Source organism: Diadema antillarum, unplaced genomic scaffold (assembly GCF_040938485.1).
Source record: "Diadema antillarum isolate AM-2024a unplaced genomic scaffold, OU_Dant_1.0 seq00000876_RagTag, whole genome shotgun sequence".
NCBI classification, from domain to species: Eukaryota; Metazoa; Echinodermata; class Echinoidea; order Diadematoida; family Diadematidae; genus Diadema; species Diadema antillarum.
Genome location: NW_027271740.1, coordinates 1495430 through 1514015, shown reverse-complemented (window position 1 = coordinate 1514015; position 18586 = coordinate 1495430). Strand labels below are relative to the sequence as shown.

Sequence of the window (18586 nt, the reverse complement as noted above, 5' to 3'; positions counted from 1 at the left end):
TCAACCGTTAAGACTGACCTTGTCTTGTAAAACTTTGGAGCCAATGAATAACAACTCTGACTTTTCCTGATTTAACTTCAATGAATGAGAGCTCATCCACTTTTTGACATCATGGATAATTTGCCACAAGAGAAGGGCAATTTAAATTTCCCTTTTACCACTTGTATCGGGAAAGTGCAGCTCACCTACCTGGAAACTTCACCCGCTGAAAACTATCCCCGCTGAACGCTAGTTGGCGCACTCCTCGCCAGTGTTTCACTTTTCGTCAAAATTTTCGTCCCCCCATACCCACACCTCCGATCCCCCGGCCGCGACCCCTCCGTAGTCCGTATAAGCAGTGTTGCCAGATGGTGATCTTGGTAACCAAAAATAGTGAAATTTGGTGATTTTTTGAAACCCTTGGTGACAAAATTTTATCCTGGTAACCAAATCCATATTTGGTGATTTCTGGTGATCTTTTGGTGATTTTTGGTTATCTTTTGGGGATTTTCGGGTGATTTCGAAAGAAATAAACAAAATCACCATGAAAACTAGTCTATTTTCCAGAAAGCATGGCGTAACACTTTCCCATAGATACATAACATGTGCGTTATTGTCTTGGTATACTGTCAGATCTTATACACACACAAAACACACATCGCACATTGTACGCAATGCATGTGTGTGACTGTGTGTACTGCACGCACACGCGCCGATGCAATGGTCGCCACGCTGCTGTCAGATCATACTCAGCTGTCTACTGCTGATAAAGCTACAAACCGCGGCCACCAGCTGTGCTGGCTACGTCATAGCAGGGAGGTTGGGACAGTGTTGGAAGCAGTACTGGTTGGAAACCAGCGAGCTCACTACTGATAATGAGTGTTCGATATAATTATATCAGTTTGTGGTTATCTTGTAGTTGAAACCCTTACCCACTTTCCCCAGATATCTCGAAAGATCTGTCTTATACTGGTGAGTTGCAAATCTTAAATACTCGAGTAAATGATAAGCTGACTCTAATAGCATCGAGTAAATCATGGTTAGATCTGTAATCGATATTTGACAAATGACAACTACTTGTATACTGTGTAGGACTGTGATTCTGTGTGCTGGTTGTGCGTGTTCGGTGGTGCTGCAATGTGCATTCACGCAAATGCAAATGGAAAGGATGACTAGATATCTACTAGTACTAGGTAGCTGCCTGCTACTAGGCAGAAGTGTTTGATTGACAACACTCATCCACTATGAGGACATTCATGCTGTCAGTGTAGGAACGGTTTTTATCCAATATCTCCTAAATACTGTTGATCAGTCATAAATCTTGAATTCTTCAGGAAAAAAAAAGAAGAGAGACAACATGAATGATAAGAAGGCTACTACCTCAATTCCCTCGAGTTGCATGAGAATATGTTTCTAGTAGGATCTAGACCACATAACTTTCGAGTTTCAAAGTGATGGCACTTAAACAGCAGTGGTGGTAAGTTGCTTTTTTGAAATTGTAATACATAACGAACAAGGACAGATTAAAATTAATCATAAACATGAAGAATTACAACTGATTAAATTACAAAACCTTAGAACTACTCTGTGTACTGATTTAAAAAAAATGAGATGTAAAGCAAAAGTGAATTGCGATTTATCAACCCTTGTCAACAGTGATATCTAATATTGTGATATTTAATTTATATCTTTGTTTTGAAAAGTAATACCAATATGTGCAATTACTATGCTATACTTCTACTACTACAATAGCCCCTTGCCCTTGTCTATCTCTGCACTATTTTCAGACTAGGCATATTCAGTATGGCCACACCACCAGCAAAGAAATCTAAGACCAAGTATGAGGCATCAAGAAAGTATTTGACCTCATGGGAAACTGAGTTTAACTGGCTTACTTCTGTGATGGACAACGATGTGAAATTACCATTCTGTAAATACTGCAGAAAGCAGCTAAAGCCTCATCATGCCTCCTTAAAAAAACATCAAGATACCCCAAGCCACGTTGCGGCGAGAAGAGCTATTGCAGGGAGTTCAATGACCAAATTCGCTACATGCAGTAAAAAGATCCAGCCTGCTGATGCTGTTAAGGCCGCCGAGCTTCATTTGGCTGTTACGACATGCTGTCATAGTCCTCTGAGCTCGATTGATCATTTGTCTGAGACGATCAAAAAGTATGCAGCTGGTAGCACTCTAGAGTCCATTTCGATACATCGCACCAAATGTACAAAACTTGTGACACAAGTTATTGCTCCTACCATAAAGGAGCAAGTAAAGGAAGATATGTCAGAGAAAGCATTTTCTCTGATAATCGACGAGAGTACAGATGTGTCATCAACAAGAGTTCTTGCCATCCTTGCAAGATACTTTAGTGAGGAGAAAATGGAAATACTGACCGTACTCTTGGGGTTTCAAGAGATCTGCGAAGCCACCGGCGAACAGCTCTTCAAGGCATTACAAACCGTTCTAGATGAGTACAATCTGAACCTCTCCCGTTGTGTAGGTCTTGCAACAGATGGAGCTTCAAACATGACCGGAGAACACAACAGTGTTTGGAGCCGAGTAAAAGAGGTTGCACCAAAATGCACACTCATGAAATGTGTATGCCATTCCATCGCATTGTGCGTACAGAAGGCATTTGAGGGACTCCCTTCAAATGTGGGATTCATGCTCTGTGAAGTTCCAAGTTTCTTCAGCCACAGCTTCTTGCGCCGAGAAGCATATAAATCACTCTATGACACATTCTGCGCTGAAGAGCTAGAGGAAGGAGAACTTGCAAGCAAGAAGATGCCCTTCAAAAAAATGTCTACAACTCGTTGGCTAGTCAGGGGGGAGCTCATCCGGAGGATTTGGGAACACTGGGATCCTCTGAAAAACTATTTCCAAATGGCAATGAACGAAGGCACGCAAGATGTCCGTTACCGAGCGAGGATGCTGTTCCACATGTTTGACGACAAGTCAAATTTCTTGTACTTTACATTCCTTGCACCAGTTGTGGAGAACCTAGACCGCCTGAATCAGAAATTCCAGGCTGAAAATGCATCACCGGAAGGGCTCTCAGATGCGTTAGACATGCAGCACAAGTCATTGAAGGAACGGGTGTATGATCACGGTACTGGTGCAAGACGTCCTCTGAATCTCATAGACTATGGTCACAAATTTACAGCTGAAGCAGTCAGGTTGCAGAGGGAGCCTGCCCATCTACAGATCGTAGACAATGTGAGAACCCGATGTGCTGACTTTCTTGCATGTCTCATATCTGAGATAGAAAAGAGGCTACCTGAGAGCAAGAAGACATTCCAAAAATTGTCATTACTTCATCCCAAGAATGTACTGTCGCAAATGTCATGTTGTGCCTTTTCAGACCTTCCTCTTCTTCATCTGTGTGAGGACCTTGATGTGGTTGAGGAACAGTACAGAATGATCCGCTTGCATCTGTGGAAGGAAGAGAAGATCTTCAAAGGCAGCATACCAGATGACAGCCAGTCCTTTTGGAAGGGCATTTTGAATCATGAAAACTCCGACCGACACAAGCCATACAGGACAATAGGACTTTATGCCCTCGGAGCGCTGTCTTGTCCCATCTCCAATGCTTCAGTCGAACGCATCTTCTCCATAGTGACATGGGCAAAAAACAAGTATCGCAACCAGCTTTCGACTAAAACTCTAGAAGCCATAGTCTTAACCAAGACCACTTTTGGCTGCTGTAATAAGTTTGAGGTCACTGCAGCAATGCTTAAAAGATTCAATGCAAGCATCTATGACTAGCTTCCAAGTGTATGCAGTAAACAGATGCGCATCAGTACGTTACGTTCCCTACAACATGAAGGTAAGTGGTTGTATTTTTTCAATTCAATTCAATTCAATTCAATCATAGTTTATTTCCGATCAACGAAAATCAAAACATAGTACAAAGTATACATGTCATGAAATGATATTTTTCAAACATTAAGGATTTGCAAAAGATTCATGTAGTATCCGAGATAAATTATATAACAACATATATTTATATATATATATACGAGGAGGATACTTCGTGGGCGTGCGGAAAATAGATTCGATATGAAAATAGTGATCCACTAAAAAGCAAAGCTTGTGGGACGTGGATCGCTAGAGCAAGATCAATGAATGTACACAATGTATGTTTTTATGAACGATATAGAAAAAAAAGCACTGTTAGAGCGCAGACCTCTGTCAAGCCAGCAGCTCATTTCCACCCATACACGCATGAACACGCGCATTAGTGTGGGTATACTGAGTCTTTGAATAATGCCTCCGCTGCCTTGAATGCAGACTAAGCTAGCCCACTTGAGATGGCGTTTGCACCCAAATGCATGATCTAGTCCGCGAGATCGTTGTGTCGCGATTAGTCTCAGTTTAGACACAAAAGATATACAAGTCCAGACCGTATTGGCTAAATATTCACAAACCATGTCAATTAGTCACGGCCAGTGCCGTATATACGGCACTGGTCACGGCTAATAGATCTTCATGTCGTCAACAAGTGAATCTCGTCGACCATGCTTTCCATCTCTGAATATCTCGCAAAATCTCGGATGCTGAAAAGGACATGCGCAAAAACCTGCGCGTACGCTAATTTTTTTTATCTATACACACCTACAGCAGCAGCAGCAGCTCCCACAGCTTGAACTCCCTTGGAAGTTCATTGATCCTATATGCCAAAAGATTAAAAAATAAAAAAAAAAACTTAAAAAAAAATCAATTAAAAAAAAAAACTTCGAGAAAAAACATTTTCTCAGATTTGGTGATTTTTTGTGGTTTTTGGTGATTTTTCACAGGCCTTTTGGTGATTTTGTTCCGTTGGGACCTGGCAACGCTGCGTATAAGTACCAGTCGTACTTTGCTGTTGCTAACATTGATTGATGAGCAAACACGCTGCAAGTTTCCTCAATGAGGTTGTATAATCAGTGTGACTTCAGGATTTGGACCGCGAAGATTTCGTATTCGATCAGAACTGTGTAGAAATCTACCTGAGCTGTGTCACACGTGTCGTCCTCCCGGTCGTCTCCCGATGCAACTTGGCGTCTCTGGACCAGTGCAGTGCCAGGGTGGCATCTGACTTAACGTACAGCTCAGGTGCTCCGCCGCCGAGTGGAGGCCGAGGCGTCCAGGCACGTACGCAACAGCAACCGGTCACCGCCGCGACGCACCAGACATTTTTATTCTCTCGCTACACACAGATGTACATGCATGGTTGGTGTAATTCGGAGCCTGTAATTCGATCCGATTCGATTCGTGGATGTGCATGCATGTGAGACAGCAATCCAGAGCATCATGTCGACAGCTTCGAAAGTTACTCTTGGACTTTCTGTAGTAACTGCTGCTGCCATAATAGCAGGCGTTCATCACAAGAAAAAGACTGATCAAATGGTATGTTTTTTAATCAAAGCAGGGAAGGGGATTCCCATCTCCCATCTTTTCCTTCTCCCATCTTCATTTATCAATTATGGTTAACTGTAACACTTCTGGTGTTATAAAATCAGGTGTAACAGTTAGACACCTGTTTGTTTTAAATATACAAATTGGCAAGAGTTCCATATAGGGGAGAGCGGGGAGAAGTGGGACGTTATTTCAAGTTCGCCGATTTTCTTCTTATAAATCTTTTTATAGAAGAGATGATTCATTTTCTTCTCTCGACGCCTTCCGGCTTGTCTTGAGTGGGAAGAAGAAATAGTTTTGTCTCCAGAGGACACAAATTTTTTACTTACACATTGTATATATACGCACTTGCACGAAAGCTATCCTGACGTAGACGTGTGTGAAGGTCCACACACTCACACGCATTTCACAGTGCGATAATCTTCAAAACTTGAAGCTGCACTCTACCTGGAAGAAGAAGAAGAAGAAGAAGCCAGCCGGGCTCCTCAGAGACCTTTTTAGGGAGCCAAATTGAGTTTTAGGGAGCCACCTTTCCCTCAGTCACAATCAGCAGTAGAGGTCTACTTAGTATTACATGTATTAACCAGGTGGAGAAGATTTCATGTAGATATAACTTGCATTTCTCCACAGACACAAGCCTGAGATGCCTTTAGTCTCTAACGGGTTTTAGCACAGTCGCAGTGTGTGTGAGCGTGCGTGCGTGTGTGTGTGCCTGTGCCTGCCATGCACCTGCGTGTGTGTGAGTGTGTGTAGGCCTAGGTGTTTTGTGTGGTCCCTCTCCCATTCCCTTCTGTAATTTCTTACCCTGGTCTGTTCATATTGTCTTTCTTTCTCGGTTCTTCTTTTTTTAGCTGCAAGGTCTGGGTTAGAAACATTCATGTAACGCCACATGTTGATTGATCAGCAGAGCTGCCAAGCTTTGGAAGCACAAATCCGTACTCAGCAGCTCAAAAATCCGTATTTTTTCACCAGAATTCGTATTTTTTTCCATCTCCCTCTTTTTGCTATTTTGAATTAAACTCGTCAACTTATAAGGCCTACATGTACAGGCTCTAAACATAACATTACGACACATGCCGAAGTATCGAGCTGGTCACCAGCATGATAAAGAATCCAAACTACGCAATGTTCAGCGTTGATTGATTGTTTTCTAGCAATTCATGTGTACAAGCGCATGTATGTACCTCCAGAAACTTGCTGGGCTGGTTATGGAAGCTTCCACTATCTAGCACTAAAGCAGGGGAGGGGGAATGCTTTCATCTTTTCAAGAAAGCTTCTGTGTGAGCAAATGCAAAACTCTGTTCAGTGTTTCCAACTATTGTTTACTATAAAACATAATCATGCGTTGTTTTCAGGCTTTTTCATTTTACTGGATTTTAAACATCAGTATATTCCGAAGTACCGGTATTCCAATTTCTTTTACCCTGACTGGAATCGGAAAGTCTGCTATGTATAACGATGATCGCAAAATGCCGCGCTGTGTGTGGTTGCGCCAATGTTCAAACATGTGGTTTCACTTTCAAGTTTAAAGGAACGCGCCATGTGCTCCTGCCTAAGAGGTTACTGCAAGTTCGATGAATCAAATGCGCCATAGCTGAGCTGAATGGCTTGTTTACAGTTTGTTTACAGTAAACATGCAGTAATTGGGCATTTCCACGGTAACTCACGTTACATTTTGAACTAAAAATTAGGTCGTTGAGATCAATATCCTTAAAACCTAATTAGTGATACGAGTTACTATATGTGAATGAGTATCATGCACCTCCATCCTACCTCAGAGCAACATTACATCCACAGACTCTTATGAGAACTATGAGAAAAAACACTACAAATGTCGGTAACTCACGTTACATAATTTGGACATACAAAAATTTGGCATGTCTTATATTCAAAAGTTTCCTCAAACAAGAAACAGAGAGACTTTAAAGTCTATTGTGTCAAAGTCATGGACTAACAACATACATCACCGAGTATGGTAAAAATTCAAATTGTCTTACATTCTCCAGGTATCGTCATGTGAAGCGGTAACTCACGTTACGGTAACTCACGTTACAGTTTGTCCACATGATCACAAGATGATTTTTTGTCTTAATAATCCAAAGAAAACTTACCAAGACAACTTTTTTTCACAAACAAACTCCATGAATAAAGAATCTAAATTGATTTGAACATTGATCTGACAGTAATTAATCCCATTTTATCCATGAAATTACCAAAAGGCAGGAAACTTTACATTTAGAATACCAACTTGAAGATAAATTTCATTTTTAATTGAGTCGTTTTCCAAGCTTTCATTTGTACTGAGACAAAAATTGTATTCAACAAAATGATATGAAACAGAGTCTATTTCATTAAATCACACTCTTTTCCAGTTAACAAATGCATCAGAAATTGAGGATTTAATTGAGAATTTGATTTGATCGTTTTTTTTATTTTACTAGATTTAAATGGATTTCAGGCTATCTAGATAAAACAAGTCATCCATAAACTATTCCATTTAATACACTGAGTCACGAGACTAGAGACCTGTACATGTAGTCTGTGGAGAGTTTAAAGGTTCAGAAATGAATATTTCAATAAATATTTTAACTTTTAAACAATGCAATTTATATTCCAATTATTTGATAATTGTTTGAATTACTCAATAATCAATTGTTTGTATGTTTGATTTGTTTACAAATTCTTATACTCAACTGGTACAGAAATTAGACTTGCATTACAGAAACTGCAGACAAATTTTAGTTATCTGCTACCAGTATTGATCAGTTTAATAAAACATGTTCATAAATGTTTAAGCCTTAAAAAACAATGGCTTTGGTCTATGAAATGTCAAGTAGCCATTATTTAAAATGTACATGTATACATGTAAAAAGTATACCAGTATTTTCTAGAGTAATCAAGCAGACTGAAGCAGTAAATCCCAATGAAAAACATGAATAGTAAATATTTTGTGATCAGGAGGCTAACTATTAATATCACAAAATGTTGATAGTTTGCTTTAAGGTACATGACTGTCCAGCTCTTAAAGAAAATGTCTGATAATGAGGTTCACATTCAACAAGTTTTTGGTAATAGATCAGCATGTAAAGTAAATTATAGTAAACATGGAAAAGTTTCATTGTAGGATTTTTCAACAATATAGCTAAAACCTCAGAGTAGAATAGTATAAAACACATAAGCGTGTCAAATTCACAATGTTCAGTTCTCAAAAATCTCAGAAAAAAAAAAACAGCAGGAAGCGAGCTCCAATCTTAAAATTCTGTTCACATGTAAATGTTTCAGCGTCATAAACAATGGCTTTGGTCTATACAGGTAGGTATAAACTATGAAATGTCAAATAGTAATCACTTGAATTACAAAAACAAGAACTTTTCAAGAGTAATCATGCAGTGATTAGCCCAATCAGAAGGCTATTAATAGTTATCACAAAATTTTGATAATTTGCTGGAACAAGGTCCATGCAGCTTTAGAGGAAATGTCTTTTAACAACTTTTGTAACAGATCAGTATACATGCACTGTAGAATATGGAACCTGTTGAAGCACATGTGATGAACATGTGTAATTAATACATTGTCCATGTAGACCAGTTGGTTTGGTGATAGAGAGAGACCAAGAGACTAACAATCTACTGGAAATAGAATCTTAATACAAGAGGTCAGTAATCATGTACTCATTGGTTACTTACAATCACAACCTTCATATCATTTCTTGGTATTAAAGAAAAATCATGTCGGTAACTCACGTTACATTGTGGTAACTCACGTTACACGGTAACTCACGTTACAATTTTAAGACCTCTGTTATGAAAATTTGAAGCAAAGACTATAAGTCCCATCATATTTCTTGGATGTGTGCTGCATAGTTATTTGATAATCCAAAATACCATGTCTCAGTTGGGCATAGTAAAATTGCTAGGTTAAAAAGTTCATGTTTCGGTAGCTCACGTTACAGCAGCTTCTCGAGCTATGTAAGAGCACGCTGGTGTCCGAAGAACATATCTTATATCGAGGTCTCCACTTTATTTACTGCTAGATTAATATATTTTTGATTTGTAAAACCAAACAAAGTTTGATTTGAGCCTCAAATATAAAAAATAATCATAAAGAGCAACAAAAATGCATTTTTAGGGATTTTTAGGTAAAAAAATGCTTTCTGGTTTCAAAAGGTATAAAAATGCACAAAAGGGAACTTTTCTTAAAGGTAAAGTTGGTTTCACACACTTCAAACTATGGCTAACAAAGTAAGATTATCAGTTGTCCTGAAATATGCGGGTAAAATTTTGGTGGTCATGTCGCACAACTCATGGAAATGCCCAGTTTACATTCGATACGAAGAAGTCATTACGTCTTTCACGAGGAAAAACATACAAAACAAACAAACAAACAACACCTACGAACGAATGTTGATAGCCAAAACTTTGAAAAGTAATAAGCAGTTATGATGAGCATGAACTGAAATTAATTGTCATGATTTTGCTGTCTAACCAGGTGATGACTGCATCTCATTGGACCTACTCTTAGTGAATTTGTCTCTGCATACGAGACCTTTTAAGTATTTCTGTGATTGCCTTTTTAATTGACTGATTAATCGATCCTTTTTTATTTTTCAGGGAACATAAGATATTTGATTAAGTACACTATATTTGACTGTTTGATATTTCCTACTATACGCCAAAAGAAAGGCTATAGAATCACGATACATTGTATCTTTACAATGATTCCTTTAATTCAACTAATGAGCTGGTTCTTCCATCGATATTTCCAGGATATTTACACACTGTTTATTCCAGTGCGCGCATTCTTTCATCTGGCAGTCACCTGGGTGTGGCCGTATCCGGGCACTTACCCCCTGGGCAACTACCCTCCGAATAACTACCACCCGGATAATTACCCCCCAGGTCTATTCCCCCTAGGGGAACTACCCCCCCCCCCCCCCCCCCCCGGACAACTACCCTCCTAGGGCAATCACCCTCCAGGGCCATTACCCCCTAGGACAACTACCACCCGGTCATCTACCCTCCTAGGGCAACTACCCCCAAGGGCAATTACCCCTAGGACATCTAGCCCCCCGATAAGTACCCCCTGGGTAATTACCCCTCCCCCCCCCCCCGATAACTACCCCCCAGATAACTACCACCCGGATAACTACCCCCTGGATAACTACCCCCCCCCCCCCCGATAACTACCCCCAGGATAACTACCCCCAGGATAACTACCACCCGGATAACTACCCCCAGGATAACTACCACCCGGATTACCACCCCGAGATACCCCCCATAACCATACCCCGAACCGCCGCCCCCTCCTGATACTTACCCACTGGACAACCCTCCCTCCCCCCCCCCCCCGAAAGTTACCATACACCCGTTTTAATTTTTCCATAAGTTCGTAACACCATATCAGAAGACTAAGCTCATGTAGGCCCTACTGTACATTAATGTACCTTTCTCTTACACTGTCATCATTTGGGCCATTCTCTGCTAAAGCGTTCAAAAACTGAAAATATGTGTCGCCAACGTTCCCACGATTATTTCCATTGCTAAAGGTCTGGTTTGAATTGCCAGAATTGTCTATGTAACACTTGAGGGTTTGAGGAGAAAAGTAAAAAAAAAAATATTGTTGTCGCTTGCGTAAATTTTAAAATATCCACTGGTAAAGTTTGAGAAGTATCCCAAAACCCGATGTCGCCGCAATCATGTACTTTTTGTATTATGCTAAAAAATTATATAAAATGAGCTTGAACCCAACATGATGTTGGCAAATATAATTAACGTCTGATATATTTATGCATAGACAAGAAAAAATTTGAAATCTTCCACGTCATTTCCCTCCGGAGCTCACTGAAGGTGTGTCGCCAAAATTCATGTCAGATACGTTACCAAAATATTTTAATTGATAAATTAGTGAAAATAGCAGACGTGAGATACGACATTACATGTTTAATATCAGAAGGATATACTTTATCAAATACAGTTAAGTTTGATTTTCTGTTTCTAAATTTCGGTTTTCAAAATCAGACCATTATCTCCGAAAACTCATTTTCCACATTTTTTTCGCAACAGATACGTTACCTATAAATCACGACCTCCTACAAAAGTGTTTGATGTAATATTGTTTAATTGTACATTGATTAAGACCTTTTGAGATTGTGCATCATCACAAAAAATAATTAGCCATTCTTTGCAAATGTTCAACAGTTATTGCGCTTTGAAAAAACGTGCGATCAGATACGTTACGTCAGATGCAAATGTTACTGAAATATGCGCGCTCTGTGAGCGTAATTTTCCGCTCATGATTACGCAAATTTAGCAAAGAGAGCGTCTCGTTTATCATGTGCTGCAGTCACTTTTTTCATGGCTACCCTGTGTGGAGCGCTCGGTAGTCGTTTCGACGGAGCAATGACAGTAAATTTTCATCGTTCTTCGCAAGACATCTCGTAAATGCGTTTGTCAAAATAATCTTTCGATAATAACGGTACATTTGGCATGTTTATGATATCAATAGCAGGCTGCTATTACGCTGTCCACAAAATTCATTACGGAGGGACGGACGGACGGAAGAACGGACGGACGGACGGACAGACGGACAGACAACCCGAAAACGTAATGCCTCCGGCACCACTTCGTGGCGGAGGCATAAAAACCGATAAAATACACAAATAATATCGCTATAAAACTACATGTACTCCACATGAAATCAGTGACAGACCAAATCCGACACTTAAGGTGCCTCGGCAAGGTGGGAATTTAAGTGACTGCACCATGTTAAAAAAGACACAGCATAATAAGGACTAAGTTTCTGAGGTCAAAAGGTAGAGTATCCCACAGATTGGGGAACTCCTGTATTGCACAGAAATGCAAACTACAGTAAACCTCGCATGAGTCGAAGCTCTCGGGACTGAAAAAAATGCGTCGACTTAAGTGAACTTCGACTCTCGCGAGAGTCGATTTTTTTTTCGACTCACAGTTAATGTACATGTATACACGTGTAGTACATTTGCATGCATGCATGTATGTGTGTGTGTGCGTGTGTGTGCGCGCGTCCGTGTGTGTGTTTGCATTCAAATTGTTTTGTCTATTCTATGAAGATAATGTTCTTATTTTGTTCTACATTGAACGTGGAATTTGTATCAGCAAACATGAATTTTATTGATAATTTTTTTGTTTGCAGATTGGATGTGCGTTTAGTGAACAAATAAAAATCAGATGAAGTGAATGTGAAGTTGCGTGTACTCGATCATTCCGATCATTGTCCCATTCTTCAAAATATCCAAATTTCAAAGATCTATCAGATGAAATCATCAGTCAAAACAAGTCACACTATTCACCTGAATTTCGCTTTTTCCCATGTTTTGATAAAGACAGAAATTACGAATTCCCATATCACAAAACAAACAGTACACAGTAGCTTGGTTTCTTTCTTCGCCGACTCGGCTTTAATACAACAGTTACCCATACTGCTAGGGCTAGCAAGCAAAATCTGTACATTTACATGTAAGCACACACAACGCGAGCTCTAAAATATGGAAATGGGTGGGACAAAGGCGTGGATTACAAATGTACACAGGGCACCCATAACTAAAAGGTTTGAAACAAAAAAAAAGTAAATTTGCATGTAAGCATACTGCGACGTACGTTACCTTACAAATTTAATGGCAGGAAAACATGTACCGCACGCGTAATAGGCGTGGTTTCTGGTTTACGATGGAAATTTTGGAGCATGTAAATGAATGCCCCGAGACCCCTCGATCGAGATGTGGGCGGAACGTAGGCATTGCTTCATAACGTTTAACACAATGAGACCAGGGAGGTGAGACACCTCCCTTAGCTGATGAGACCTAGTAAATGAAGCACGTGTACATGTAGCTACATAGCTACGTGTACATGATTTGAACATGTCCCTTTTTGTAAGCACAAAGCCATGCCTTCGTTCCGCCCGCGTTTCAAGCACATGTTGCAGTATGTGGTACCTTCCTCTCCTATTTTATGATTGGATCACATCACTCGCACGCGCCAACATTTCCAGTAGTAAACCACACCTACTTATTCTCCTGCCATTTAATTGGTGTGTGCATGCTACAGTGAAAAGTTACAGATCGAAAATGAGAAAGGGAGAAAAACTACCGTGTGACATAGGGGTAGCGTGACTAAGACTTTACCTGTGGATAGAGTGAATTATTTTGGTGGTTGTACTAGTGTAATCAGAAAATTACGTGTTTGTCTAGCAATGTAAAGAATGAAAGTTCAAAACATCGTCGAGCATTGGTTTGTGGCTTGTATAATGGAATTATAATTTACTAGTAGGATGTTTTTGTCTTTGTTTGTATACTGTATTCTGGCCATTTACAAAACAATAATTTAACCATTTTGGCCTACTAAAGTGTAACCTATTTTTCATTTAATTCCTACTTGGAATCCAAATACAGTTGTACGTATCTTGCCATATAGTGCGATATACTGAACACTGCATACATGCATAAACATTCATAACACAAATTGTTCCATCTGGAGTTAAGATCATTTTAAGACAATGTAAATTATTTATCTTGGTAAATTCAGAGATGTGAACATTTTCTTTTCGTGGATACGTTCGCTTAATTACTTATCTAAACTATCTAAACGGGCAAGGTCTTCAATAATGCTTTCCAGAAGACATTATTTACATCATCATATTAAGAATAATCACAAATGTCAGTTACCATATTATACTAGAAGAAATCCACAGTTAGCTGCTGAAACCAGGCACTTAAAGAAAATACATGGAGTGCTTGCATAGAAACCAAATGTAATCAAAAGCTATTTAAAAACGACTTGGTTGTTTAAAATTTTTGGAAACAAAATTTGATGTACGATCTTCATTTTGCTAGGAACTTTGTAGGATTTCAATATTTGATACAAACCAGCTTGCCAGTAACTCAAGGATCTTATGTTGGACTACGTGTATGCAATAACCGAATTCCGCCCATGTTTTCCGGAAATTCCCGTCATTGTCCAACGACGATAGATCCTAATTTATTTATAAAGATATGTGATCAATTCGAGGCATATCATTTAAATCACTCGACATACAATTATATACAAAGTGACCTTTTAACGTGAATATTAAATAAACGAAAAAGGACTTATTGCAGCAATCAAAAGGGCCACTGAGTACTCCGTACTGTCTTGAAAATTGCATGAGACACAAAACTGTTATACATGATGTCACGCACATGTACTTATAATATAGCCATGAAGTAATGATTAATATTACTTTACACTTTTGAATATAAAATGTGAATGCACGTGAAAATGAAATGAAGAAGGCAAGCTTGAATGTTGCGTCATGGCCAGAGAAAATATTCGTCGATTAACACTAAAACTTATACTAAAAATAGATTGACAGTTTTAGTAATTATCCTGACATGAATTCCGAAAGTTACATCAGTTTATATCATTCTTCAAAAGCTTCCCCCGATAGACTCGATTATTTCATTACTCCTTAGCCTTAAAAAAGTCAGTGATTGTGGATTGTTTCCTCTGTTGGGTGGGTCTGCTCATTAGAAAAGATTCATATCTGTCTACAAGTATGGCAAGATTGTCAGGGACTTGTTCAAAAATGTTATATTGCCTGATGATGTCCAGGGCTTGGCACACTTGACCCATCGTCGGTGGCTTTTTTGGTTCATTTTGTTCATGTTCGCTGTTGGGTTCACCATCCTCCTCAGTCTCGCTCTCCTCATCTTTACTTTTAGAAGCATGAGCCATTTCTACGATTTGTTCATCCGTGAGTACCTCCGTGCACTCCTCAACTGCATCAATGTCGACGTATTGGTCGATGGTGGGAACCGGAAACAGGTCTGCTAACCTCTCCCAGATGCCTCGAAAAGCTGATGCGGGTTCCGTGATGTCATTCATTTCACCATCCGGCATTTCGGTGTCATTTGTTTCATCACCAGGCATTTCAGTAACATTTAGCTCATCATCCGGCACCTCAGCTTGATCGGGGGCATCTCCATGTGGTCGTGGGGTAACAAACCCCACTTTCGCATACACATTAGAGATGGTTTGTGATGACACTTTGTCCCACGCAAGCTTGACTGCACTCACAGCATCAAGCAAGTCCCACTTGAACTGTGCTTCTTCTTCAGCAGCTTTGAGCCTGCGGAAGGCGAGAATGTGGCGATAATGCAGCTTCATGTTCTTGATGATGCCACCATCCATAGGCTGGGTGATGCTCGTGGTATTGGGAGGTAAGAAGACGACCTCGATGTTTTCCAGCTCCACTTTAGGGTGAGCTGGACAGTTGTCCACGATCATTGCTATTTTTCTACCTTCCATACTCCGGTCCAGTTTCCTAAGCCATGTCTCGAATAAGGCGCCGGTCATCCACGCTCTTTTATTAGCTTCGTAAGCTACGGGTAGATGGTTGACATTCTTGAAGGCTCGTGGACGCTTGCTCTTGCCGATGACAAGAAGTGGAATTTTGTCACTTCCGTCCATGTTTGCACACACGAGAACAGTGATCCTGTTTTTTTGCTGCTTGCTTCCATGGTACGATGTTCCGACGAATCCCAGTGATTTTTCTGGCAGCATTTTCCAGAATAGCCCGGTTTCATCACAGTTATAAATGTCTTTGGCCTCATAGCGATGTAAAATATCGGAGAGTTTCCCCTCTTTCCAACTCTGTACTACTTCGTCATCAACCCCACCAGCTTCTCCTGCCTTCAGTATTTTTCCGATTCCGTACCTCTTCTTGAACCGATCAATCCAGCTTACTGAAGGAACTGCGTCATGCCCAAACTCCTTGGCAAAGTACTTTGCTTTTTCAAAGAGCATCTCTCCATCCAGATGCAGCTCAGGCAAAGAGACCTTTTGTCGGAACCATGTGATCAATGCTAGATCCACGTCGTCGAAAGTCACCTGCTTCATTCTCTTGATTCCTTTCCGAGCATCACTTGGGTTTTCCACTGCTTGCATGATTTTCTCTCGATTTTTTATCACGTCTGACAATGTATTGCTCTTCATGTTGAACTTCGCAGCAATGTCTTTTTTCTTCCAGGTGGGATTCTCATCCATGAACTTGAGGATAGAGTACTTTTCTTCATATGATTTGACGTTTAATTTTCGTTTCGTTGCCATATTGAGAGTTAAAAAGAGACAGCTCAATGCAAGATACCAAAATGAGTATGGCAGTGGTCGAAAAATGCCTTGGATATTTGAGCATAGGGCGTGGCCGGAGTCCCCTTTTCTCCTCTTACCGATTAACCGAAAATTCTAAATTAATGTGACAACCCTTAATTCCGTAATCTTCATGTGTGTTCTAACCTTGGAAAGAAAAGGAGAGCCCACTACATGAATTTTGTGAACAAAATGTCATTGTACAGGCTGTACTGTTTTATTGATATTGAAGATGTGTTTTTTTTTTTTTTTGGATCAAACTATAATAAAGTTTCCAACTTATAAGAAAAAATAGATCAGTTAATGAATTTAATTATGATTTGTTCAATTATAAGCCTAAATTGTATCAAACAAATACTGTAATAATTCTATCTTAAAATTCTCATATTTAGGGGGTAGTTCATTGTGTAGTTCATGTAATTACTTGCTAAGAAAAAAAACCATGTAAATACAAAATTCAGGTTAATTGATTGCCGTTACCATACCTCCAACTTCGAGAAACCAAGGAGTTATGATAACTCAGCAATGCAATACTCGTAGTTAAACGTAGCTCTGAGAATGTCTGCTCTATTATTAAATGTCGCAATGTGCATGTGCTATGTCTATGGTGCAACATAGGTAACCATTGCTGGCAGACATTCTCTCAGCTGCGTGCTTTCATCTCTGTCAACCCTCAGACAAAACACTCTCCCTGGTCCATCCCACCTCCATTGAACAAAACTATACAGCCAGCCGGTCATGCACAAACAAGCTCCGCCCACTTGGCCCGTCACTAAAATAATAAAGCAGCGATTGGCTCAACCAAGGAGTTCTGGCTTGACGTAACTAATGACATGGATAAAGTATGGATGTGCTGTGTGTATGTATACATACATGCGAATGTATTCGACATGGACGTGCGAAGTGGTACGGTGTAAGATATTGAGTGTGCATGCTTACCTGCAGCAGGTCAGGGACGGGGTTCTGCGACATGGCGATTTTTTTTTTTGTTCTCCTCTAATGTAATGAGAATGCCAGACAAATTTTCTTCGGCTCAAGTGATGTAAACTACGTGTATCTTGTACAAAAGGGACCGAATGTTTTACTTCGACACAGCCGAAATTCGACTCTCGTACTTCGGCTTATCCACATATTTCTTAGAAGAAATACATAGGGAAAAATCGGGACTTTTTATTTTGCTTCGATTTAAGTGATTTTCGACTCACTCGACGTCGACTTATCCGAGGTTTACTGTACCTTTACACGTGGACATGAATACATCGTTATTATACATATACATGAATACAGTTACCGGTAAATGAAATTCATACATAAGATTTAAAAAAAAACACAAACAAACAAACAAACGATAAGATACACATAAATGTCGCTATAAAACTACATGTACTCCACATGAAATCAGTGAAATACCAAATCCAACACTTAAGGTGCCTCGGCAAGATGGAAATTTAAGTGAATGCACCATGTTGAAAGAGACACAGTAAGGACTGAGTTTCTGAGGTCAGAAGGTAGAGTATCCCATAGCCTGGGGAACTCGTGTGTTGCACAGAAATGCAGACCATCTTTACATGCAAGGAGGTGCCTGAACCTCAGGTCATCCAAATGGCGTGGGTTCACCACCACAAGTTGGTTCACAACAGGACATTGAATATGTTTGAACAGACACACATAGCAATGAAAACGAGGGTAAAGTAAATCCTTCTAGACTTGAGAGATTTCCAGTTCAGCCTTTGAAGGCGTTGCTCGTATGGCATTTGACCTCGCCTTTGCTTCAAGGCAAGATGCGTTGCTCTACGCTGTATCGACTCAAGTCTGTTGATAGACAATTCAAGAATTGGGAGGACCAAACTCTTAATACAAGGTGAACACAGCCACTGATGAAAGACCTGAGGCTAGGCTGGTTATCAAACCAAGTAAACGATTCGCTCTAGAGATCACGTACCCAACATGGTTTCAGTTTCAGTTTCAGTTTCAGTTTAGTTTATTTTGCACCAAGCATTAAAAATATACAGAGCATACAATAAAACATGAGTGTACAAAATGAGATACAA

At 39.9% G+C, this 18586-nt stretch overlaps 2 protein-coding genes across 2 annotated transcripts; one reads left to right on the top strand and one right to left on the bottom strand.

Moving 5' to 3' along the window:
• Positions 1–353: 353 nt before the first annotated feature.
• Positions 354–4526, top strand: LOC139740721 (zinc finger protein 862-like). Its single transcript, XM_071651288.1, has 2 exons — positions 354–951; positions 1767–4526. The coding sequence occupies exon 2, from the start codon at positions 1783–1785 to the stop codon at positions 3742–3744; it is 1962 nt and encodes a 653-aa protein (XP_071507389.1). The 5' UTR covers positions 354–951; positions 1767–1782; the 3' UTR covers positions 3745–4526.
• A 10323-nt stretch (positions 4527–14849) lies between these two features.
• On the bottom strand, positions 14850–16496 carry LOC139740714 (tigger transposable element-derived protein 4-like). The gene has a single exon (XM_071651279.1). The coding sequence runs from the start codon at positions 16494–16496 to the stop codon at positions 14850–14852; it is 1647 nt and encodes a 548-aa protein (XP_071507380.1).
• Positions 16497–18586: the final 2090 nt, after the last annotated feature.

Bases quoted from the DNA above. Each gene is read 5' to 3' on its own strand.
- LOC139740714 (XM_071651279.1), bottom strand. From the start codon at position 16,496: ATGGCAACGAAACGAAAATTAAACGTCAAATCATATGAAGAAAAGTAC.
- LOC139740721 (XM_071651288.1), top strand. From the start codon at position 1,783: ATGGCCACACCACCAGCAAAGAAATCTAAGACCAAGTATGAGGCATCA.